Genomic DNA, 24,753 nt, shown 5'->3' with positions numbered 1-24,753 from the left:
AGGCGGTGGTCGCAGGCTACGGCGGTGAGGATGAGGCCGTTGCCCAGGAGGGCAGCCAGGTAGATGCCCAGGAAGAGCCCGAAGTGCAGGAGCTGCAGCTCCCGCGTATCTGCGAATGCCAGCAGGAGGAACTCGGTGATGGAGCTGCTGTTGGGCATTTTTTTCTCTCTAGTCTCAAGAAAACATTTGGTTAGAAGGAATTGTTGAAAGAGAAGATATAGGCAAGTTAGGGCAGACTTCTTTGTGCTAATTCTATGCCATTTCCCATAAAAGTTTTCCCACAAGGGCTTCTCTTTGTCCTTGGGACCTTCCTTCAGCTCTGTTTTGACAGCTCAGTTTTGTTCTGCTCCATACGTCACGAGCAGCAGGGTCTCTGCCTATGGACTCCAACCAAGTCAATCCCACTTCACTTTTGTGGTGACAAACAGCCAATTTTTTTCCTTAGGATTTCCCAGCATTGGCTGCCTTTAGACAAGTGAAAAGTATTTGCTGCAGTGACCTTGTGAGAATTGTCCCTGTTTAGTGCAGTGAGGTGGGGTTAGCATGCAGCCAGCTGCCTCGCAGAGGGCAGAGCCCTGGGAGGGACTCAGCTCCTCCAACTCTGCCCTTCTGAACAGTCTGCGTCTGTCACTTACTGCCGAAACAGATTCTTTCTCACTTGAATTTTTACATTTGCATTACATCTGCAGTGTCTACGTGAGGGAGAATGGGACCTTGTGTTCACACCCTCCCGTGTTGAAGTAACACCCAGCACTGGGAGGAACAGTTCACTACCTTCAAAACCTGGCCTCCATAAGATGATTTGGAGAAGGAGGTTTTTATTAACCAATTATTTCAAATTTATACCCTTACAGCCACTAAGGTCACTTCCTATGATGGGGCAGAAAACCTCTGGTTTTGCAAAACTTTATTGCAAACTTTTCTCTCTTTTCCAGTGCAGCTGAGCAGAGTGATGCCAAGTGGTAGCATTGCTCCCTGCTTCTTGAAACTGTCCCTGCTGCCGGCTGCTTCTCTGTCCCCATGTCTCCTCCCTGCCCAGGCTCACAGAATCCATCCCACCCACTCAGCTCTGCCTTGAAGACATCTTCTGGCATCAGAGCACTGTGCAAATAAAACATTTCTTTGTGTGCAGAGGCTAAGGAGATGCTCAGACACATGCTAGCAAGAGCTGGAGATTCAGTGTCTTCTCCAGAATGGAGAAAGGAATTCCATCTCCCACTGCCCACTCAGCCACCCAAAAGGAGAAAATCCAAAGCAGACTCCTACATTTTCTGGTAAACCCAATCTTTACTTTCTCTTGCACGATGATGCCCCTGCAGCAGGGAAGCCCTGCTCTGGAGCACGTCCTCCTCCACACTGCAGAAACAATGAGAGACACCCTGACAGGTCCTCCCCATGGAGAGAAGTGCCAGGTCTTGGAGACACTTCAAGGAACTGCATTTTCTGTGGCAAGAGACTTACCATGTAAAGGTCTGTGAAGGTTCCTCCTGCAATGAGCTCATCTCTGCTCTCACCATCCTGACTGCCTTTATTCCCCTTCTGCCTTGCTCATCTTCCCTCTGTGCCTACAGGCAGTTCCCCCAGCCCTGCTATGCCGTGCAGAGGAGCTGCTCCTGGGCAGAGCTGTCTCTCTGCAGCGCTGCCCACTTGCCAGGAGCTCCCTTGGTCCCAGGAGCCTGACTCAGCTCAGAAGCAGAGACCCAGCCCAATGCATGACTTTTGCAGCCCCCTCAGGCTCCCTGGGGACGTCCCATTGACCACACCCCTCTGGCTTCTTCCCTTCAGCCAGTTCACAATCCACCTCACTACCCAATCATCCAGACCACACTTCCTCAGTTTAGCTGCTAGGATGCTGTGGGAGACGGTGTCAAACACTACTGAAATCAAGATAGACCACATCCACTGCCTTTCCATCATCTATCCACCTGGCTATGTCCTCATAAAAGGCTATCAGGTTGATCATGATCAAGCACGACTTCCCCTTGGTGAAGCCATGTTGACTGCCCCTAATGACCCTCTTATCCTTGACGTGTCCAGAGACAGCAAGTGGTGCCCTCAGTGGTGTACTAGGCACGGTGTGGACTTGTCCATGGCCACAGTCACATCAGGGTGAGCCTGCTTTACCATGGCCTTATTCCATGGTCATCAGAGTGCTTCAGCACGGATTAATTCACAGCCACACACTCTTCTGTGTTTTCTGGCACGGCATTATTAACAGCCTTAGAGGCTTCCAGATGTACCTGCCCCAGTGTGGACATATCCTTGGGCCAATATGCCTTCAGGGAAGTACCTTCTGCACTGTGGACATATCCATTGCCATAGACCCTTTGGGGTGGACATGTCCCCATGTGGACTTATCCATAGGCTACAGTTCCTCTGACTCAAGTACCCCTGCGAGTTCCAGCCTGTCCATTACAGCAGCAGAAGACCAGCAATGCCCTGGCCATCTGACAGCCCAGGTACATGGCCAGTGCTGCTATCAGAACATTCCTGGGCACACCAGAGTCAAATGATAAGGGGAACAGCAAACAACAAAAGCAAAAGTAGCCACTAATGAACATAGGGCAAGCAAGACTTATGTCAAGAAAAGGAGCCTGCCAATGCATTGCTGAAAAGCTATAACAGCAGATGTTAATTCAGGTTACCAGACTCCAATCAAATCTATTGTCATCTCAAACCCATGGAGCCCCATGCTGGGCATCAAAAGGGACCATTCTGGATTAATCCCAATAGGCAGCTAAGCACAACAGAGAGGTTGTGGAATCTCCTTCTCTGGGGATATTCAAAACCCACCTGGATGCCATCCTGGGCAAGGTGCTCTAGGTGATCCTGCTTGGCAGGGGGGTTGGACTGGGTGATCTTCAGAGGTCCCTTCCAACCTCAGCCATTCTGCGATTCTGTGACCACACGGCTGCCGATGGCTCCCCCAGCAGGATGGGGGATAGAAGCAAAAGGGTAGGAGTGAGAAGTGAGTTGAGTCTAAGGGAGCTGAACAGGTAAAGCAAAAACTGCATGCAAGCGAAGAAACAGGCCTCTACAATCACACTTCTTTAAGCTGGAGGATAATTGCACTCAGGTGTTACCCTGATAAGACACTGGATACAACTGAGAGCAGAGAAGCGAGGGTCAAAGTGCAGTTTAACAGAGTCATCAACTTTTCTTAGGGTACCCGAGGAGGGTCTCAGCTCTTCTAGCCAGGGATGCAGAGGCCTCCTTCCAGCTGCCCACACGCAGACATCCAGCAGCATTTACATGTCCTTAGCATTGAGGTGTCTTCTCCATGAGGCACCTTGATAACACAGAGGTGCAACGAGAGAGATGTATCCTGCTGGAGAGCAGCCTGCAGCCCAAGAAGACACCCCAAAGATACTGCTGGATGTCCCAAAGCTGGGGTGTCCCAATATCCCAGCTCCACTTGCTGCAGTGTCTGGAGGAGTCACATTGTCCTCCCTGCCCATGCTCACAGCCCCTGGGGCACAGCAGGGACCCTGCTCTGCACCACAGCCCTTGGCACAGTCTTGCCCTGCCACAAGTCTGTGCTCAGCCCCGTGCCACAGCTGAGGTGCTGCAGCCCAAACGTGTGCAGCCAGGAGGAGCTGGAGCTCCATGGCTTGTCCCAGAACAGTGATGATTTTGGGTGAAGGGACATTGGAATTTGGATTAAGGGATGTGATCACACATCTTGGCCACCTGTGGTGCTGAAGTGGAGGGATACAGGCTCTGCCAGAGAGAGAGTCAGGGAAGATGAGAAGGTGAAGGTGAAGCTCAGATGCATGGAGCTCCTCTGTGCAATTGACAACAGGTTGGGTTAGCTTTTGTGAGCGAGGAGGAGAGGAGCCAATGTGGGTGACATTCTGCTGCCTGTTACAAACCAGTAACTGAGATGAAGGCAGTTCACTAAGTAAAGCAAAAGCCGTGCGTGCAAGCAAAGCAAAACAAGGAATTCATTCACTACTTCCCACCGGCAGGCAGCTTTTCAGCCACTTCCAGGAAATGCAGGGCTCATCACGTGTAACAGGCTCTTGGGAAGACACGTGCCATCACCCTGACCACCCCTCACCCCCTCCTCCTTCTTTATCCCAGCTTTCACTGCTGACCGTGGTGTCATATCATATGGAATATGCCTTTGGTCAGTTTGGGTCAGCTGTCCTGGCTGTGTCCCCCCCCCCAGCTCCTGCTGCACCATCATCTTCCTTGCTGGCAGGGCAGCACGAGAAGCAGAAAAGTCTTTGCCTCTGTGTGAGCACTGCCCTGCAACAACTAAAACAGAGCTCTGTTATCATCACTATTTTCATCCTAAATCCAAAACATAGCATTGTGTGAGCCTCTATGAAGAAAAAGAACTCTATCCCAGCCGACATCAAGACATCTCTCACATCTTATGTTCCTACTTCAGCCTCTGGTTTGTTTGTTTGTTTGTTGTTTGTTTTTTTTTTTTCCTTCTTCCTCTGCCTATTCAGTCTTCAAAGAGCCCTCGAAAGGAAAGAGTCATTGAATCATGCAATAACTCGGTTGGAAGACAACTCTGAATGTCATCTCATGGTTTACATTAGATATTTGGAGGAAATTCTTCACTGTAAGGTTAGTGAGGCCCTGGAACAGGTTACCAAGAAAAGTTGTGGATGCCCCATCCCTGGAGGTGTTCAAGGCCAGGCTGGATGGGGTCTTGGCCAACCTGATCTCATGGGTGACATCCCTGCCCATGGAGGGGGTTGGAGTTAGATGATCTTTAAGCTCCCTTCCAACCTGAGCCTTTCTATGATTCTATGACCCATGGTGTCAAAGGAGACACTGGTCCCAACTAACCCATACTCATCTACTCCCCGTGTAACAAGCTATGCAACCAAGAAAAGGTGACAGGTGAAAGTTCCTCTCTCTCTTCTGAGAGGTGTTGAGACACCCATCTGCCAGCCTGATCCATTCCCAAGAGAGGTGTGTTGCCTACCAGGGGCTCGTATTAGGGACAATGCCATGAGACTACCAAGCCTTGTTCATCCCACAGACTACTATCTACTGCTGCTGTGCTCGGACTCTCTTTCCCTCCACCTCTGCACACAAGCAGTGCTCTCAGCTCCAGAAAAGGGCTCACAAGAGGAATGTCAGACCAATAAGTCAATGAAGGGTCCTTTATTTTGTTTAAATTCACCAAGACTCCTCATGGACGGAGTCTCTGGGCTCCACTAGACAGGCACACACTGAGTTAGAAAGGGGATGAAGATTTAGAGACTCACAGAATGTTTTGGGTTGGAAGGGACCTCTAAAGAGCATCTAGTTCCAACCTCCCTGTCATGGGAAAGGGACAGCTTCCACCGGACCGTGTGGCACAAAGTCCCATCCAGCCTGATGATCTGAACACTTCCGAGGAAGATGCATCCACAGCTTGCTAACAGGCAACCAGTTATACGATGACATAACAATGTCAAAATCCTAATGACATTTTAGTGCACAGCATCAGGAGAATGAAACCACAGATAAAATAAACACTGACAACAAAGCAAAATAAAACCAGAAATGACAATACCCATAAATACATTAGAAGAGGAGCTGTGCCTTTAATGAGCCACATTATGAGTCTAATGCAGAAGCTGGGAAGTTCATTGCTTCTGAAAAACTTTATTTCATCAGTTTCCTGAGGGCATCCTTGATCTCCTGGTTCCTCATGCTGTAGATGAGGGGGTTCAGTGCTGGAGGCACCACCGAGTACAGAACTGCCATCACCAGGTCCAGGGATGGGGAGGAAATAGAGGGGGGCCTCAGGTAGGCAAAAATCCCAGTACTAATAAATAGGGAGACCACAGCCAGGTGAGGGAGGCACGTGGAAAAGGCTTTGTGCCGGCCCTGCTCAGAGGGCATCCTCAGCACAACCTTCAGCATCTGCACATACGACAGCATAATGAAAACAAAACAACCAAAGGCTATGCAGACAATGACCACAAGAAGCCCAGCTTCGCTCATGTAGAAGTCTGAGCATGAGAGCTTGAGAATCTGGGGGATTTCGCAGAAAAATTGGTCCACAGCATTGCCATGGCAGAAAGGAAGAGAAAACGTATTGGCAGTGTGCAGGACAGCATAGAGGAATCCACTGCCCCAGGCAGCTGCTGCCATGGTGGCACAGGCTCTGCTGCCCAGGAGGGTCCCGTAGTGCAGGGGCTTGCAGATGGCCACGTAGCGGTCATAGGCCATGATGGTGAGGACAGAATACTCTGCACCAAAAAAGAATAATAAAAAGAAGACCTGGGCAGTACACCCTGCATAGGCAATGGCCCTGGTGTTCCAGAGGGAATTGGCCATGGCTTTGGGGACAGTGGTGGAGATGCAGCCCAGGTCGAGGAGGGCGAGGTTGAGGAGGAAGAAGTACATGGGGGTGTGGAGGCGGTGGTTGCAGGCTACGGCAGTGAGGATGAGGCCGTTGCCCAGGAGGGCAGCCAGGTAGATGCCCAGGAAGAGCCCGAAGTGCAGGAGCTGCAGCTCCCACGTGTCTGCGAATGCCAGCAGGAGGAACTCGGTGATGGAGCTGCTGTTGGACATCTGCTTCTTCTGGGCATGGGGGACCTTTACAAGGAGGAAAAAGCAATAACAAGTTAGGAGAGGTTCCTCTGAAAAAATCCTATTCCATTTCTCACAGAAGTCTCCCAAAGTACCTCTCTCCTTTCAAAGACCTTCTTGCGGCTCCCTTGATTAACTGTAGCATGTGCTGGCTGAGGTGGGCGGACAGAGCAGGGATTCATCTGTGGGTCAGTCCTGTACAGCAGTAGGTTGATGGGAACATGGGGTGATCTCAGATTAAATCCACTCACAATATCAAAGAGCTTCTCAGTGTTCTTATTCCCAAATCACCCAACAGCAGGACAGAGCTGAACCTGAGGTGAACCTGGGCACTGCTGAGAGCAGAGGATTCCCGGTTCAAAGCACACACCTCCAAACCCCTCACCCTGTCTGCGCACTCCTCTTCCAACCAACAACAACAAGGGCTTATTTCACTTGCCCTCATGCATCTCCCCAGCAGCATTTCTGTGGCCTTGGCATCTCCACTGATTCTTCTTGGCTTCCGTACATCACTATCACTCTAATGGAGAACTGTGTCCGTTTGGGACCGATAGGATAAGATAGGATAGGACAGGACAGGACAGGACAGGACAGGACAGGACAGGATAGGATAGGATAGGATAGGATAGGATAGGATAGGATAGGATAGGATAGGATAGGATAGGATAGGATAGGATAGGATAGGATAGGATAGGATAGGATAGGATAGGATAAAAGAATAGAATAGAATAGAATAGAATAGAATAGAATAGAATAGAATAGAATAGAATAGAATAGAATAGAATAGAATAGAATAGAATAGAATAGAATAGAATAGAATAGAATAGAATAGAATAGAATAGAATAGAATAGAATAGAATAGAATAGAATAGAATAGAATAGTTCAATTGGTAGGCATCTTCTAGTCCAACTGCCTGACCTCTTCAAGGACATTTTGAACCAGAAGCTAAAGCAAATTATTGAGGGCCCTTCCAGCCCTTTTACCAGTGTTGTTGCCCTCCTCTACACTCTTCCAAGGACCTTTTTTTACAGTGGAGACCAGGACTGCACATAAAATTCAAGGTGAGGCTGCTCCAATGCTAAAGATAGTGGGACAATCACCTCAACTGAGTGGCTCTGCTGTGTTTAATGCATCCTAAAACGTGTTTTGTGCTCTTCACCACGAGGGTATATTGCTGACTCACACTGAGCCTGCTGTCAACCAGCACTCCCAGATCCCTTGCTGCTGAGCTGCTCCCGAGAAAACTGAAAGCACGGAGTCTTTCTTTTTCAGGTAGCCCCTGAACGGCTGTGTGCACCAGAAATGTCACTGCAGCAAATTACAAATGCAAGCAGACCACTGACCAGACTCCGGGCAGCAGCAGGACCCTGCCCTGCCCTGCCAGGGGGGCTCCTTCCACCCGCAGCTTCTCCCCGCAGCGTTCTGGGGACCCTGCCCTGCACCACAGCCCTGGGCACCCCTGCCTGCACCCCCGGCTGCACAGCCCTTCACACTTTTCCAATAAGAGCCTCTGGGCTGGGAGTCCTCAAGAAAGGTCCCAAAATCTGTGGGCTATGCTGCCCTTCGGAGATCCTTCCAGGAACTGCAACAGCATTGCCCTGCAGCCACAGACTTACCATTTCAAGAGCTGCAATGTTTCTCCTCCAGTAAGCTCTCTTCACCCTCCTTAGTGCCTTTAACCTTTCTCTGCCTCCCTCCCCTTCCCCTGTCCCCTTGTGACCCCCAGCCCTGCTGCACCGTGCTGAGGAGCTGCTCCTGAGTACAGCTGTGACTCTGCAGCGCTGCTTGCTTGTAGACAGATCCCTCCATCTCAGGAGCCTGGCCCAGCTCAGCAGCAGAGGCCAAGCCCAATGCATGACTTTTGCTGCCCCCTCAGGCTCCCTGGAGGTGTCCCTGGGGCTCCAGGGATGACAGCTCCTGAAAAGCAGCAGGGTCACCCCTGGGGAGCACGATTTTAAGCAGACTGAAGTAATCACCAACTGCCCTGCTCTGAACAAAGGACAGAGACTGGTTCCAGCAGCATGATTTGTGCTACCAGAGCACGCTTGTCTGCGCGAGATATCCAAGTTCACCTCTGGACACCCATAATAAAAGTTTAGAGAAACAAAGGGAGGCTTTGCTGGTTTCCCTTGGTCAGGGCAGTGATTCAGCTGAGGTAATGCAGGCATCATCATCAAGCAACCTGACCTAGTAGAAAGTATTCTTGCCTACAGCTGGTGGGTCAGAACTGTATGATCTTTAAGGTCTCCTTCAACCAAAATCATGCTATGATTCTGGGATCTCATCCCAAGTTGGAAGCCCTCAGGCTGAAGCAGGATTCAGTTCCCCCATGCATCCTACACACCCTACAGCTGGCATTCCTCTTGGTTCAGCTCAGGTGGACACAGAGGAATTGCCTGTGTGGGCTCTGAGCCCCTGGTCTTTGTTCAGTGGAGGGGGCAGCTGGTCCCACACAAATGTTTGGTGACGGCTGAGGTGCCAGGGGAGGTTTAAGACATGTGCCAGTGTTTGCAGGCTCTGATGGAGAACATTTCTGAGCATCAGCTGAGGGCCAGATGGGGAAGGGGGATGTCCTTGGCTGCCCACAGGGACAACTAACTTGTATACGTAGGGCACCTCTGGATGTACCTTTATCCAATATCTCCTCAAAGCATACAGAGCTACTGAGCTGACCAAATGCAGGAGTGGTCCAGAAGGACTGTTCAATCTTCTTTCTGCTCTCCAGCCTTGGAGATCGCAGGGTTTGCTCTCTTTGTGGTCCTCTCCTTTGCTCATTATGCTGTTATCTGCTGAACACTCAGCATGTCTAAGCTCACAAGCAAAGCTTTTGCACACATGTGATCCTGGGCTGTTGTTAACCACGTTTCCTTGTCACAAGTCTCTACTTGGACCCAGTGCCACAGCTGAGGTGCCCGGGGCTGTGCCCAGCACATTTCTGAAGGGACTCTCCTAGTTAACAGAAGGTGCCTCCTGTTTGAGTTCTTGCTTTCCTTGATCCGGGCTTCAGGTTTACTCTGTTTCATCTGGGTGGTGATGTAAAAACATCTGTCCCAATTAGGGAAGGGTCTTAGATACCCAAACCGTTACTCTGAGCTTTACCAGGCAAGTGCCTGCACCACATGCCAACCTCCAGACAGCACCAGCATCACCTTTCCCAGCTCATCAGAGTTTGTGCATCTGCTCTTTAGCTCCTGCACCTATGGAGAGGTTGCTCCATGAGATGATTGAAATGCTGCTGGCACAGTGCTGCTGCTCAGAAGGGCACAGCTCTCCCATAGGATCTCTGAGCTATCCAAGAGCTATTCTGAGAAGCTGCAGAGAGGCTAAGGTCATGAACATGCTGCTGGGCAGCTTCAGATATATGCCACTGACATGAACCCTGCTTGTCCTTGGCTGTCACAAAGGGATGAGACTTTCCTTGGGTGTAGCACCCGCACTGTGAAGTCCTTGGTCTGGTCACTGGAGTCAGGAGCCAAGTCCTTCCCCAGCAGCCCAGGTCCATCCTCCTATTAACAGGGTGCTGCAGAGGTGAGGGCTGCTGCCAGCTCCAGCTCACCCTTGTCCTGCAGGGATCTTTCAAGAGGATGAAAAAGGCAGGGACTACACTATCAGGAGGGAGCTTTTCAGAGGCTGTGCTTTCAGTTTCCTAATTGCCAAAGGGGAAAACAGAGAAACAAGAAAAATTATTTGCACAAGAGACAGACACTGCAGACAGCTCCAGCTTCCTCCTTCCATCCTCATCAGGGTAGGTCTGGCCTCCCCCTGAGATGCTGCAACCACAGAGATGCCCTAGGACAGTGCCATACAACCAGGAGATGCCCGTAGGGCAGAGCTGAGTGCAGCATGCGTAGGGAGAGTCTGTGAACACTGGCACCAAAGAGATGGGGGAGCAGAGAAACAGCTCCCAGGGACAGCTCCATACAGCAGAGAGGTGGTCAGAAGGAGAGGAAACTCCTAAGAGCAGCATTGTGCTGGGGGGATTGGAGCACCGCTGTGTCCTCTCCAGCATGGATGCCTTCCACTGAACAAGACCCCCTTGCCTCTCCTCTCCCTCTCAGCATGGTCTTCTGCCCTCATGGCCACGATGTTGACCTTGCAGCTGGGAATGCATAAAGTCTGAAGAGGGTTCAGAGGAGGTCTACCAAGACAGGGGTAGGCATCATGTGTGGAGGCCGAGAGGCCTGGGCTTCCTAGGCCTGGTGAAGCACAGGCTCAGGACAGTCTAGTAGTAGCTCCAGACAGCTTGAAAGTTGCTTTCAGAGATGATGGCACATTTTTGGTAGGGGCATGAGAAAGGAAACCCACCATAATCTGCCATTTGGGAGGTCCTGGTCATGAGAAGAAAGAAATATCACTCCAAGGGTACTGCTGTGGTCCCTCAGAGGGAGTCTGGATCAGCCCATGGCTTTGTGTTGCAAGGAATAGCCAGTGAGGACAGGCAGGTGCCAGTAGAGGCAGGGAGATGCTGCGGTGATGAAGTAGGTTGGGTGTCTACAGGCTGCAAGGAAAATAACACAGGCAAGGGGCAGGGTAGGACAGACAATGGCCAAGGGCACAGGCAAGGCTGGAAGGCCCTGACAGAGCCAAGGTCTTTGTCCCCTTGGCTGGAGCTGTTGTCTGTCCCTGAGGCCTATGAGAAGACACATTATCCCCTTGGCACTGGAACCTTGGGGCCTTCTTGTACCCCCCCGGTGGTGTTGTACTGTTGTCCTTCACTCAGCATCACACACCCCACATCCCAGTGTCTCTTGAAGAGCCCTGAGTCATGTGTGGGACAGGAGCTCCCTTCCCAGGACCCGGGGATCAGGCCTTGGCATTTGGTTTGATAAAGCCCATCCAGGCTTTACTCAGCATCAGAGCCACCTACACGTTGCCTTTGCCTGACTGGCATCACTGCCTCCAATTTTCTTCTCTAACAAGTCCATGGGGAGGCTGTGCTGGTAATGGCCCTCAGTGGGACCCATTAACACTCCAAGAAACTTCAGCGTTTCTTCTGGCTTTACCTTCTTGTTCAGCCTGTGCTATCTCCTCCCAGCATCAGAGGTCCATGGACTCAGCACCAAATACACCCTGGGGCTTGTTACAATACAGAGAGCCCTCGTGTGCCTTGTTTCTTCCCATCATTTTCTTCAAGGCTGCAGGGCTTGTATATCTAATTGGTGAGATTTCAGAAGGGTAGTTAAAGAGGCAGATTTCAATGAGCAGTTGATAATAAGGCGCTTTCGTTTTAAGTTTTGTTTTTTTTTTTTTCCGTTTTCAATTTACTGACCTTTCCAATTGATATTGATCCACAGGATCTCCTAAGGAGTCCTGGTCAGCTTGGAAAAGCAGTCCCTTGAGGCCAGACACTCTGTGGGCAACCTTGCTCCTCACTTCCCCAACCCCTCCATTTCTCTCAGGATCCACCTGGGACTTGCAGCACTTCTCCTGCCGTCAGACTTCTCCACTCAGGCCTGCAGCTGCATGTGATAGCTCCTTTGCACCAATTCCTGTCTCTATTCCCCAAACTGCCTGCACACAGGCACAGAAGGATTTCTCTCCATTGCAAACAAACAAAAGTTAAGCGTTACACAATTCAATAAACTTTAAAACATTCTCCTCAGCTGGATGCCAAGTGCAAACTGCATCTAACGAGGTTCACCTTGCACAAGGGACAGCTGTACAAGAAACGTTTTAGACAGAGAGATAAGCAAGGATAGAGATAAACACAATTAAGGAGTTCACTAAAGAGTTCATTAGACTTCTGAAGGATGGGGAAAGTTTTTACCTCCCTAAGCTTTTATCAGAGAGCTGGGAGGTGTCTGAATGAACAAAAAGCAAAGAGAGGGAGATTCTGGAGAGCGATGGGAAGAACATATGTCCAAGGAGTCTCCTGGAAAGACACCTTCAGACATGACCACTCAATCATTTTTTTTAATCATTTAATAATTGGAACTACATGATCTTTAAGGTCCCTTCCAACCCAAGACATTCTATGATAATCAGGAGAGGTGGGAACACCAGAAAGACGAGGGTGACTGGACACACAGCATAACAGACAATACTGGTAGTGCAAGGAGAGGGAAAAATCACTATTTCCTGTGCAATAAGTGCACTTCTTGGTAATTCCCATTCTGGCATGGTGAGAAAACATTACCATTCCATAACCAGAGCTCAAGGGTTTCGGGTGATGAAAATGTGCTCATATATACATGTATGCATGCATTTATATACGTGTGTGTGTCCTGGTTTCAGCTATTATCATTATTATTCTTATTTTCCTTTCTTTTCTGTCCTAATAAACTGTCTTTATCTCAACCCACAAGCTTTCACTTCTTTTTTTTTTCCAATTCTCTCCCCCATCCCAATGGGGGCAGAGGGGGGAAGGGAGGGGTGCGAGGATTGTGTGGTGCTTAGCTGCAGGACGGATTAAGGACAAAAATACGTTAATGGTGGAAGAAGTTGTTCACCTTTCCAGGCAGACTTTGGTTGTCTGAACACAAACATCCAGAACTACTTTCAGAGGCCCCAGTGTACCAGAGGTTTTTGCCTGCAGTTGGCAGCCACCAGGAGGACCTGTGGGAGACCAGAGGCTGCAGGTGGAGGCTGGGCAGGGGATCCCAGTGCGTTGACACTGGCACCAGGTGTCTGTGTCCCTGTGACCCACATCTAACCCCAATTCTGAACATCACTTTCCTTTTCAAAATAAAGAAAGTGGACACAAAATCCACCCCAGGTCTCAGAACCACCCTTGGAAGATCCAGTATGTTAAAGCAAAAGAAAGCAAAATCACAAAAAAAGAAAATTAAATTTTATATATATATTAAAAAAAAAAATGAAATTTTCATGAATAAAAGATCTTTGGTTTAGATCTTAGTCTTTGTGGTTTGGTTTCGTTTTGTTTTCCTTATTATTGACATTTTCTAAATGTTTCTGTTATTACTAGGCGAACACCATTCAAAAAAAGATTATTCTGCATCTTTGATAGAGCCCTGTTTCCTCCCAAAACCTTCCCTGCCCAGGAATCTCCATGATGCTTCTCAATCTTAGCACAAAGCCAGTCACACTGAGGTGTTGACCTCTCTGCATTGATGGAGGAAAGCAAGACAAGCTTCCATGCAACCTTCTGCTTTCCAGCTGAAGAGTCCTTTAAATATGGAGACGTAGAAAACATGCTCAGCTGTCCTTTACTACCAGGATAAGGCATGCATTTAGCTTCAGGTACAAAAGAAAGTGAAAAATGGCACCATCTAATAGAGGAGCAGAATGCAGAGGAAAAGAATCAACACCCCAGAAAAGCCCCAAAAGGCTCCCTGCCCTCTGCCCAGCTGCGGTGCTCTTGCCTTGCTGGGCAGCTGAACTCCACCACAACTGTTCTCTCACTCCCCCACCTCGGGAGAGGAAGGGAAGAAGAAAAGGAAAGAAACAACTCACGGTTTGAGATAAGGATAATTTCATTAGAGGAAAAATAATTATTAAGGGAAAATTGTTACTAATTACATAATGTAACTGAAGAAAAAAAAAAAAGAAAAAGAAAAAGCAAAGGCCATGTGGAAGTGCAGAGGAAAGAAATTATTCTTATTACTAAGAGCATAAAGGGCAGGTGAGTGCTGAGCTAGACCCAGCCTGTGCAGTTTCAAAGCGGGTGTCCTCTGGTATGTGTCTTTGCCTGCTGGGTCCTCACAGCCCCTCCAGGCATTGCAGAGCCCCCATGGGCTCTTGAGGACCACAGTCCCTTTAGGACACTCCACCTTAGATGGTCGGTCATTTTATGAGGTGCCACTCGCTGCCCACCCAGACTCGGACACTGTCCCTGGAGATCTCCTGGCATCTCCTGGCAGCTCCAGGTTCCTCTCCAGGACGGCGTCTGCCATCGGACCCACCACCACTGGGACCAGCTGCTGCCTGCTTGGACACCAAGTGGTGGTTTTACTCGGGTGGGCGGCCGAGCTCCACCTCAGCCGCTCTCTCTCTCCCCCTCTTCAAAGGGAAAGGGAGAGAAAATATGATGCAAAGGGCCCAAGGGTTGAGATAAGGACAGGGAGATCGCTCAACTATTACCGTGATGGGCAAAACAGAGTCAGCATAGGGAGACAGTAAGCTTTATTGCCTATTACAAGCTAGAGAGGTGAGAAACAGAGGAAAGAAACCAAAACTGCCTTTCCCCCATCCACCCTCATCTGCCTCCTCCCCCGAGCGGTGCAGGGGAACAGGGGTTTGGGAGTTATGGTCAGCCTATAGCGCTTTGTCTCTGCCGCTCCTTCTCGGTCACTCTCTTACCCCGTGCTGTGGGGTCCCTCCCACGGGATGCCGTCCTTCCCGAACTGATCCTGCAGGGGCTTTCCACAGGCAGCAGCTCTTCAAGAACTGCTCCAGATATGGGTCCGTACCACGGGGTGCATCCCTCAGGAGCAAACTGCTCCAACCTGGGTGCCCCACGGGCAGCAGCTCCTGCCAGGTCACCTGCTCCTGCGTGGGCTCCTCTCCACGGGCTACAGGTCTGACCCGGAATCTGCTCCGGCAGCAGTCCTCCAAAGGCTGCAGCCTCCGTCAGTGCAGGTCCACCTCCTCCACGGGCTGCAGCTTGGAACCCTGCTCCACCGTGGTACTCCATGGGCTGCAGGAGGACAGCCTGCTTCACCACGGTCCTCACCACAGGCCGCAGGGGACTTCTGCTCTGGCACCTGGAGCACCTCTCCTCCTCCTCCTTCACTGACCTTGGTGCCTGCAAGGCTGTTTCTCACTCCTCTCACTCTCCCAGCTGCTGAGAAGCAGCAGGGTTTTTTTTTTCCTTTTTTTTTTTCCTTTTTTTTTCCCTTTCTTAAATATGCTCTCACAGAGGCACAAACAACATCACCTATTGCCCACGGACCAGACAACAGGACTGTCACAAGGCACACAGGGCCATAAGGCTGACACAAATGCAAGGGCTACGTGGAAGAGAAAAGAGACCAGGGCTGCAAAGACCATGTTCTCCTTCTATATATGGCTGTATCGCCCCAGAGCTCCAGAGAAAGAAGGAAGACATGGGAATTGATGAAAAATACTTTACTTCAGGCTTCTGTATTTTCTTTATCTATGGAGGGATGCTAACACCATCAGTACCTGAGATCTTGGAGGGAGTCAAAGACAGGAGATATGAAAGACGAAATGGAATAAATTACAGTATTTTTTCACATATAATTTTATCACAGTTATAAGATTAAACAAACAAAAAAAAAACACAAAGACAAAACAGGCTTTGCTTCTTTGTGGTACAGTGGGAACCGTACAAATATGATGGCCACGTTATTGATGATGGGATAATGCATATCCCAATACATCCCTGAGGGCATCTTTGATCTCCTGGTTCCTCATGCTGTAGATGAGGGGATTCAGTGCTGGAGGCACCACCGAGTACAGAACTGCCATCACCAGGTCCAGGGATGGGGAGGAGATGGAGGGGGGCTTCAGGTAGGAAAACATGCCAGTGCTGAGAAAAGTGGAGACGACAGCCAGGTGAGGGAGGCACGTGGAAAAGGCTTTGTGCCGGCCCTGCTGAGAGGGGATCCTCAGCACGGCCCTGAAGATCTGAGCGTAGGACAGCACAATGAAAATGAAAGCACAAAATGCTAAACAAAGACAAACCACAAGAAGCCCAGCTTCCCTCATGTAGGAGTCTGAGCAGGAGAGCTTGAGAATCTGGGGGATTTCGCAGAAAAATTGGTCCACAGCATTGCCTTGGCAGAGAAGAAGAGAAAACGTATTGGCAGTGTGCAGGACAGCATAGAGAACCCCACTGCCCCAGGCAGCTGCTGCCATCTTGGCAAAAGCTCTGCTGCCCAGGAGGGTCCCGTAGTGCAGGGGCTAGCAGATGGCCACGTAGCGGTCATAGGCCATGATGGTGAGAAGAGAATACTCTGCTGCAAGGAAGAGTAGAAGAAGAAAGACCTGGGCAACACATCCTGCATAGGAAATGGCCCTGGTGTCCCAGAGGGAATTGGCCATGGCTTTGGGGACAGTGGTGGAGAGGCAGCCCATGTCGAGGAGGGCGAGGTTGAGGAGGAAGAAGTCCATGGGGGTGTGGAGGCGGTGGTTGCAGGCTACGGCGGTGAGGATGAGGCCGTTGCCCAGGAGGGCAGCCAGGTAGATGCCCAGGAAGAGCCCGAAGTGCAGGAGCTGCAGCTCCCGTGTGTCTGCGAATGCCAGCAGGAGGAACTCGGTGATGGAGCTGCTGTTGGGCATCTGATCCCTTTGCTCATGGGGTTCTGCCAAAGGAATAAGCCAACTCACAAGTTAGGACTGCTCCAATCCAATCTCTTTCCACTCCTTGCCCTCCAGTCCCACAGCATCACCCCAAAGCACATGGCCACTCACCTTCCTTTCAGCACCCTCGTGCACCTCCGTGGCTGGAGCTCTGCTTCATGCTGGCTCAGGGCACTGTGAGGAGCAGGGTCTCTCCTCCTGAAGGACTCAGCCCCACTCTACACCGGCTGCCCCGTTGGAAACATGCTGAGATACTCCAAAATTCAGCATTTACCTCTCATGTCACCTACTTGCAATGCAGAAGGGCTGCTCAGCACCTTCCAGCAGAAGAAGCTCCTGGGTGTGCACTAAGAGGTTGCCTGCAGAGACCAGCTCGCTGCCCAGCCCCATGCACCGTGCTGTCAGGTCCCACGGACGGAGGTGCTCCGAAGGACTGTTGCTGGACAAAGCTGCACGGCAGGACCTGCACTGCTGTGTGTGAGCTGCTGCAGGGAGCGAGGGGCAAAGCAAGGGCAGCATGGGCAGGGAGGGAATGGGAGAGCTCCCCAGCACTCCTGCTGACTGGGGTCAGGGCAGACAGATTGCACTCGGGAGCTTCTCGTCCTCGCGCTCCAGCTGCCAAGGAGGTCACTCAAGCCAGGAGCCCGTGGCCTTGGTGACAGAGGCTCTGCTGGCTGGGAGAGGAAAGGGACTTAAGCCAGCAAAGGCCTCTGCACTGCAGGGGCAGGGGCAGGGAGGTGCCTGAATCTCCCTCCCATGGTGTTTGTGGTAGCAGCCCCCTCTCCCCCCATCTGCTACCTGGGACTGACCCTGCAGGCGGCTCTCTCCCCATCCCCACCTCTCCTCCCTGCCCATGCTCACATACATGCCCTGGATGCTGACCCTACAGTGGGAAAACCCTGCTCTGGAGCACATCCTCCTCCACACCAGAGAAGCTGGGAGAGTCCTGATGGGTGCTCCAGGCTGTGGGACATGCCAGCTGTACCAGACACTCACCTACACCACCCCGCAGCCAGAGACTTACTGTGTGAAGGCTGGTGGAGATTCCTTCTGCAGTGAGCTGGCAGTTGTCCTCCCACCCTACGCTGCCTCTCACCTCTCTCTCTGTGTGTTCTCCTCTCCCCTTGTCCCCTGCAGGCAGAGCCCCCAGCCCTATTAGTGAGCTGCTCCTGGGCAGAGCTGTCTCTCTGCAGCTCTGCTCGCTTGCCACAAGCTCCCTGTGTCCCAGGAGCCCAGCCCAGCTCAGCAGCAGAGGCTCAGCCCAAGGCGCCACTTGCTCTGCCCCTCTTGCATCCCTCGAGACGTCCCTGGGGCTGCAGGGCTGATGGCTCCTGAAGGCAGCAGAGTCCCTCGTGGGGCACCTACTTGGAAGCAGAGCGACGCAGTCCCTCTCTGCCCCTCTCTGCACGCTGGACAGACTGATTCCTGCAGCAGGAGTTGCCCTGCCAGGTCGCGGTGATCTACGGAAGGCGTCAGCGTCCCCCCCTGGAGCCCCCTGTTCCTGCCCCAGTGTCAGGCAGGACGCGGGCAGCGGCAGGCAGGGATCCCGTGGGGCAGGGCAGGGGTTCAGCTCGGCCAGTGCTGCTCTCTCAGCTCTCATCAGTGGCCCTGAGGCTGGCAGCTCCCTTCCTGCAGCCCACAGACCCCCAGCAGCTGGGATCCCTCTTGCCTCTGCTCGGTGCAGAGACAGTGGGTGCCTGCGGGCCAGCCCCTTCCCTGAGCTCCCCCTGGGTCAGCAGGTCGGGAGGGGGGCAGTCATTGCTCACACACACCCCAAAAAACAAACCAACCTTGGTGGCACTGGAGGTGCCAGGGGTGGTCCCATCCTTGTGCATGTGTCTGGCCCTTCTAACGGGGCACGGGTGGGACACCCCCGCCTGCCTGAGCATCAGCTGAAGGGCGGTAGGGAGAGGGCCATTTGTCCAAGTGAGACGGCACCAAACATGGAGGGCATTCAAACCTGCCCTGGGCACTTATTTCCTTGGAGCAAAGCCATTGCTCACAGCGGGTCCCGGGCTCTCTAGATGGAGCACTAAAGCAGTGGTTGGAGGGTCAGACTCAGACAGACAGTGGATCATACTCGGCCTGGAGACCAGTAATTAGTGGAGAACTGCTGACTGTGGGACCTGCTCGTGCAGGACTTTATCAGTGAGCTGGGGGAGGCGACAGAACCCGGGATAAATTGCAGAATGAGGGAAGAACCTGCTGGAAACTCTTGTGAGGTCATTTTGACTGAAGTGATGTGGTCGATATAAACACCCCCTTGCAAGCACACTAAAAAGCAGGATCGGCTCCACATGCTGTGGCCTGACTAGAGGTCCATCTGATGTGGTATCTGCTTGGGGCTCCCAGCACTGGGAGATGCAAAAGATTTGATATACTCCTATGACCTGTTCAGGGATGTTAACAGAACTGCTGTCTTTTCTGAGAGAACTTGTTCCTTTCACATTGGACCACAAAGAACCAGCACCCCTTGGTGCGCTGTAGCACCCTGACTACATGGTACTTGATGAGGAAATGCCAGGGAAATTCAAGCCCCTTGTAAGAGATGAAGTCGTTCTTCTGGAGATGTCCATGGGTTGCTTGAACAACACTTGGACCACTTTTTCACCACATTTGTAACCCCCAACACAATGTCACCACCACCAGCTTCTCCTGTGATGCTCTGATGAGTCTTATGTCCTGAATAACCTGCGTGTGTCTTTTACAGCACCACCAGACCTATGAGTTCTTCCCACATCTCAGGAGTTATTCCATAAGTGTCCCTATTCTGTGACAGCACGAGGGGCTCCAGTTCCCTCTGCCTCTTCCTGGCTGAGGGCATTGGTGCACATTTGGGCAGCTGTACCTCAGCTGTGGCACCAGGGCCAAGCACGGACCAGTAATGTGATACCCTTTTACAAAGAGCCCGGGACCCCCTGTGAGCAATGGCTTTGCTCCAAGGAAATAAGTGCCCAGGGCAGGTTTGAATGCCCTCCATGTTTGGTGCCGTCTCACTTGGACAAATGGCCCTCTCCCTACCGCCCTTCAGCTGATGCTCAGGCAGGCGGGGGTGTCCCACCCGTGCCCCGTTAGAAGGGCCAGACACATGCACAAGGATGGGACCACCCCTGGCACCTCCAGTGCCACCAAGGTTGGTTTGTTTTTTGGGGTGTGTGTGAGCAATGACTGCCCCCCTCCCGACCTGCTGACCCAGGGGGAGCTCAGGGTAGGGGCTGGCCCGCAGGCACCCACTGTCTCTGCACCGAGCAGAGGCAAGAGGGATCCCAGCTGCTGGGGGTCTGTGGGCTGCAGGAAGGGAGCTGCCAGCCTCAGGGCCACTGATGAGAGCTGAGAGAGCAGCACTGGCCGAGCTGAACCCCTGCCCTGCCCCACGGGATCCCTGCCTGCCACTGCCCGCGTCCTGCCTGACACTGGGGCAGGAACAGGGGGCTCCAGGGGGGGACGCTGACGCCTTCCGTAGATCACCGCGACCTGGCAGGGCAACTCCTGCTGCAGGAATCAGTCTGTCCAGCGTGCAGAGAGGGGCAGAGAGGGACTGCGTCGCTCTGCTTCCAAGTAGGTGCCCCACGAGGGACTCTGCTGCCTTCAGGAGCCATCAGCCCTGCAGCCCCAGGGACGTCTCGAGGGATGCAAGAGGGGCAGAGCAAGTGGCGCCTTGGGCTGAGCCTCTGCTGCTGAGCTGGGCTGGGCTCCTGGGACACAGGGAGCTTGTGGCAAGCGAGCAGAGCTGCAGAGAGACAGCTCTGCCCAGGAGCAGCTCACTAATAGGGCTGGGGGCTCTGCCTGCAGGGGAAAAGGGGAGAGGAGAACACACAGAGAGAGAGGTGAGAGGCAGCGTAGGGTGGGAGGACAACTGCCAGCTCACTGCAGAAGGAATCTCCACCAGCCTTCACACAGTAAGTCTCTGGCTGCAGGGTGGTGTAGGTGAGTGTCTGGTACAGCTGGCATGTCCCACAGCCTGGAGCACCCATCAGGACTCTCCCAGTTTCGCTGGTGTGGAGGAGGACGTGCTCCAGAGCAGGGTTTTCCCACTGTAGGGTCAGCATCCAGGGCATGTATGTGAGCATGGGCAGGGAGGAGAAGTGGGGATGGGGAGAGAGCCGCCTGCAGGGTCAGTCCCAGGTAGCAGATGGGGGGAGAGGGGGCTGCTACCACAAACACCATGGGAGGGAGATTCAGGCGCCTTCCTGCCCCTGCCCCTGCAGTGCAGAGGCCTTTGCTGGCTTAAGTCCCTTTCCTCTCCCAGCCAGCAGAGCCTCTGTCACCAAGGCCACGGGCTCCTGGCTTGAGTGACCTCCTTGGCAGCTGGAGCGCGAGGACGAGAAGCTCCCGAGTGCAATCTGTCTGCCCTGACCCCAGTCAGCAGGAGTGCTGGGGAGCTCTCCCATTCCCTCCCTGCCCATGCTGCCCTTGCTTTGCCCCTCGCTCCCTGCAGCAGCTCACACACAGCAGTGCAGGTCCTGCCGTGCAGCTTTGTCCAGCAACAGTCCTTCGGAGCACCTCCGTCCGTGGGACCTGACAGCACGGTGCGTGGGGCTGGGCAGCGAGCTGGCTCTCTGCAGGCAACCTCTTAGTGCACACCCAGGAGCTTCTTCTGCTGGAAGGTGCTGAGCAGCCCTTCTGCATTGCAAGTAGGTGACATGAGAGGTAAATGCTGAATTTTGGAGTATCTCAGCATGTTTCCAACGGGGCAGCCGGTGTAGAGTGGGGCTGAGTCCTTCAGGAGGAGAGACCCTGCTCCTCACAGTGCCCTGAGCCAGCATGAAGCAGAGCTCCAGCCACGGAGGTGCACGAGGGTGCTGAAAGGAAGGTGAGTGGCCATGTGCCACTGTGCACCACCAGACTTATGAGCTCCTTGCCACATCTCAGGAGTTATTCCATAAGTGTCCCTATTCTGTGACAGCACGAGGGGCTCCAGTTCCCTCTGCCACTTCCTGGCTGAGGGCATTGGTGCACGTTTGGGCAGCTGTACCTCAGCTGTGGCACCAGGGCCAAGCACGGACCAGTAATGTGATACCCTTTTACAAAGAGCCCGGGACCCCCTGTGAGCAATGGCTTTGCTCCAAGGAAATAAGTGCCCAGTGCTTTGGGGTGATGCTGTGGGACTGGAGGGCAAGGAGTGGAAAGAGATTGGATTGGAGAAGTCCTAACTTGTGAGTTGGCTTATTCCTTTGGCAGAACCCCATGACCAAAGGGATCAGATGTCCAACAGCAGCTCCATCACCGAGTTCCTCCTGCTGGCATTCGCAGACACGCGGGAGCTGCAGCTCCTGCACTTCGGGCTCTTCCTGGGCATCTACCTGACTGCCCTCCTGGGCAACAGCCTCATCCTCATCGCCGTAGCCTGCGACCACCGCCTCCACACCCCCATGTACTTCTTCCTCCTCAACCTCGCCCTCCTCGACATGGGATCCATCTCCACCACTGTCCCCAAAGCCATGGCCAATTCCCTCTGGGACACCAGGGCCATTTCCTACGCAGGATGTGCAGCCCAGGTTTTTCTGTTTCTTTTCTTGATGACAGCAGAGTATTCTGTCCTCACCATCATGGCCTATGACCGCTACGTGGCCATCTGCAAGCCCCTGCAGTACGGGACCCTCCTGGGCAGCAGAGCCTGTGCCACCATGGCAGCAGCTGCCTGGGGCAGTGCTTCCCTCTATGCTCTCCTGCACACTGCCAATACATTTTCTCTACCTCTCTGCCAAGGCAATGCTGTGGACCAATTTTTCTGTGAAATCCCCCAGATCCTCAAGCTTTCCTGCTCCTACTCCTACATGAGGGAAGCTGGGCTTCTTGTGGCTAGTGGGTGTTTAGCCTTTGGTTGTTTTGTTTTCATTCTAGTGTCCTATGTGCAGATGTTCAAGGCTGTGCTGAGGATGCCCTCTGAGCAGGGCCGGCACAAAGCCCTTTCCACGTGCCTCCCTCACCTCTCCGTGGTCTCCCTATTTATTAGTACTGGGATTTTTGCCTACTTGAAGCCCCCCTCCATCTCCTCCCCATCCCTGGACCTGGTGATGGCAGTTCTATACTCGGTGGTGCCTCCAGCACTGAACCCCCTCATCTACAGCATGAGGAACCAGCAGGTCAAGGATGCCGTTAAGAAAGTGATGACAGACATTTTTTTAAGAACTAAAGCGTCACATCTCTAGAAAGGATTTCCTGCAAACACCATACTGGGCCAGAGCTTTGTTTATTCATTGCATTACTGTTGTTATTTCTCCTTATCATTTTCCTACACAAATGATTGGATTTGTCTCACTACATCTGAGGAACTGACCTGCTCTTTTGCACCTGGAGGCCATGGAAAGTCTGTCTAACATGGGCTCAGACCTGACTTTTTGTACCATCTCTGTAGTAAAATGGGTTTTCTTGTGTGCATTGGTCTGGGCTCTTCTTCCAAAGCTGGTGCCAAAACTAATAGGACCAAAAAGGGATAAAGACAGTTTGCTTGGCAAAACTAAAGCCATGCATGCAAGCAAAGCAGAATAATGAATTAATTTGCTACTTTCCATCGGCAGGTAGATGTCTGGCCATTTCCACAAAAGCAAGATCCATCACACATAATGGTTTCCTGGGAAGACAAACGCCACCTCTCTGAATGTTCCCCGGTCCTCCTTCTTTACCTGGGTTTTTATTGCTGAGCACTATGTTGCATGATATGGAATACGCCTTTGGCCATTTGGATTCAGTTGTCCTGGCTGTGTCCCTTCCCAGGTTCTTGTGAAACCCCTGGAGTCCTCACTGTTAGGATAGCACAAGAGGCAGAAAACTCCTTGACTCAGTGCAAGCACTACTAAGCAATAACTAAAACATCGGTGTGTTACCAACACTTTTCATCACGAATCCAAAACATAGCATGATACGAATGTCTATGCAGAAAATTAACCCCATCCCAGGCAAATCCAGGACACGTGGCCAGTGCAGGGTAATGCAGTGGCCCTGGGGCACTCACACCACAGCCCACAATTGGTCTGGTCTGGTCTGGGGACAGGGGAGGGAGGTGAGGGAGCTGGGGAGGGTCTGTCCTGGGCTGTAAAGTGCACAGCAGAGGAAAACATGACAGCTAGCTGAGCTGTGGCACCGTGCAGGATGAAGACTCACCTCAACGGCTTTGTGGTGCAGAGCCAAGGCTCGTGGAAGGGAGCTGAGACATGCAGTTAAAGCAGAGAGGAGAGTGCCTTGGTGGCATAGGCAGAGCCCAGGGTGGTGTCCCAGGGCATTCGTCACCCCCTAGCCTTTCTCACCAACCACTTCTAGCACTGGCTGCTCACCCCAGGTTGGGCAGTGAGTTTTGCTCTGGGGTCATCTCCCACTGGGCTCCATGCCTGTGCTGGGGGACAAGACAGCCCTGCCCAGGCTCTTCCCTGGCCCCGACCTCTGCAGCCATGGAATTTCGACTGTTACTGGACTTAAGAGTCTCGACAAATTATTTTCAGAACACATCCTCATACAATTCTCCAGGGTAGCCCTTGGTTAAACCTGACGGTAGATGGCGACAGATGATTGACTACCGATGTCTCAATGCCAACGCTGCAGCAGTCCATATATCGCAAACCCGACTGCCACTATACAGGCTCGTGGTTGGCTGTTCTAGACATTAAAGATATGTCCTTTATGGTCCTCTTGGAGGAACAGATAAACCCCACTTTGCATTTACTTGGGAAGGAGTGCAGTATACTTTTAATAGATTTCCCCATGGTTACAAACATTCACCTACAATTGCCTGTGGGGCTTTAGTGGAGGTTTTGCAACGAGTATCAATCCCATCAAAGACATAGCTTTATCAACATAAGGAACAATTTTCCAAAACAACCTCCATCTTTTAGCTCAACTGCATTGAAAGAAAGAGGAATGAATGGGAGAAAGGCCTTTCATCCCTAGTTAGAGCTGTGAAACAGATTGAGAAAATACATCAGGGACAGCCTCTAGCCCCGAACCTGACTGCAGGATCTTGCGCTTGCACTTGTTGAACTCCATGA

The 24,753-nt window shown here is 52.1% G+C and overlaps 2 protein-coding genes across 2 annotated transcripts; one reads left to right on the top strand and one right to left on the bottom strand.

Annotated features, from left to right (window-relative positions):
- Window positions 1–5,613: 5,613 nt before the first annotated feature.
- LOC136787931 (olfactory receptor 14C36-like) lies at window positions 5,614–6,916 on the bottom strand. The gene has a single exon (XM_066985355.1). The coding sequence runs from the start codon at window positions 6,526–6,528 to the stop codon at window positions 5,614–5,616; it is 915 nt and encodes a 304-aa protein (XP_066841456.1). The 5' UTR covers window positions 6,529–6,916.
- Window positions 6,917–21,921: 15,005 nt separating this feature from the next.
- Window positions 21,922–22,923, top strand: LOC136787828 (olfactory receptor 14C36-like). The gene has a single exon (XM_066985158.1). The coding sequence runs from the start codon at window positions 21,976–21,978 to the stop codon at window positions 22,921–22,923; it is 948 nt and encodes a 315-aa protein (XP_066841259.1). The 5' UTR covers window positions 21,922–21,975.
- The last annotated feature ends 1,830 nt before the right edge of the window (window positions 22,924–24,753 follow it).

The sequence above is a fragment of the Anser cygnoides genome, chromosome 31, assembly GCF_040182565.1.
Source record: "Anser cygnoides isolate HZ-2024a breed goose chromosome 31, Taihu_goose_T2T_genome, whole genome shotgun sequence".
NCBI classification, from domain to species: Eukaryota; Metazoa; Chordata; class Aves; order Anseriformes; family Anatidae; genus Anser; species Anser cygnoides.
Note: the sequence above shows the minus strand (reverse complement) of the source record. Positions and strands in the feature narration are given on the sequence as shown.

Coding starts and splice junctions, on each gene's coding strand:
- LOC136787828 (XM_066985158.1), top strand. CDS start 21,976: ATGTCCAACAGCAGCTCCATCACCGAGTTCCTCCTGCTGGCATTCGCA.
- LOC136787931 (XM_066985355.1), bottom strand. CDS start 6,528: ATGTCCAACAGCAGCTCCATCACCGAGTTCCTCCTGCTGGCATTCGCA.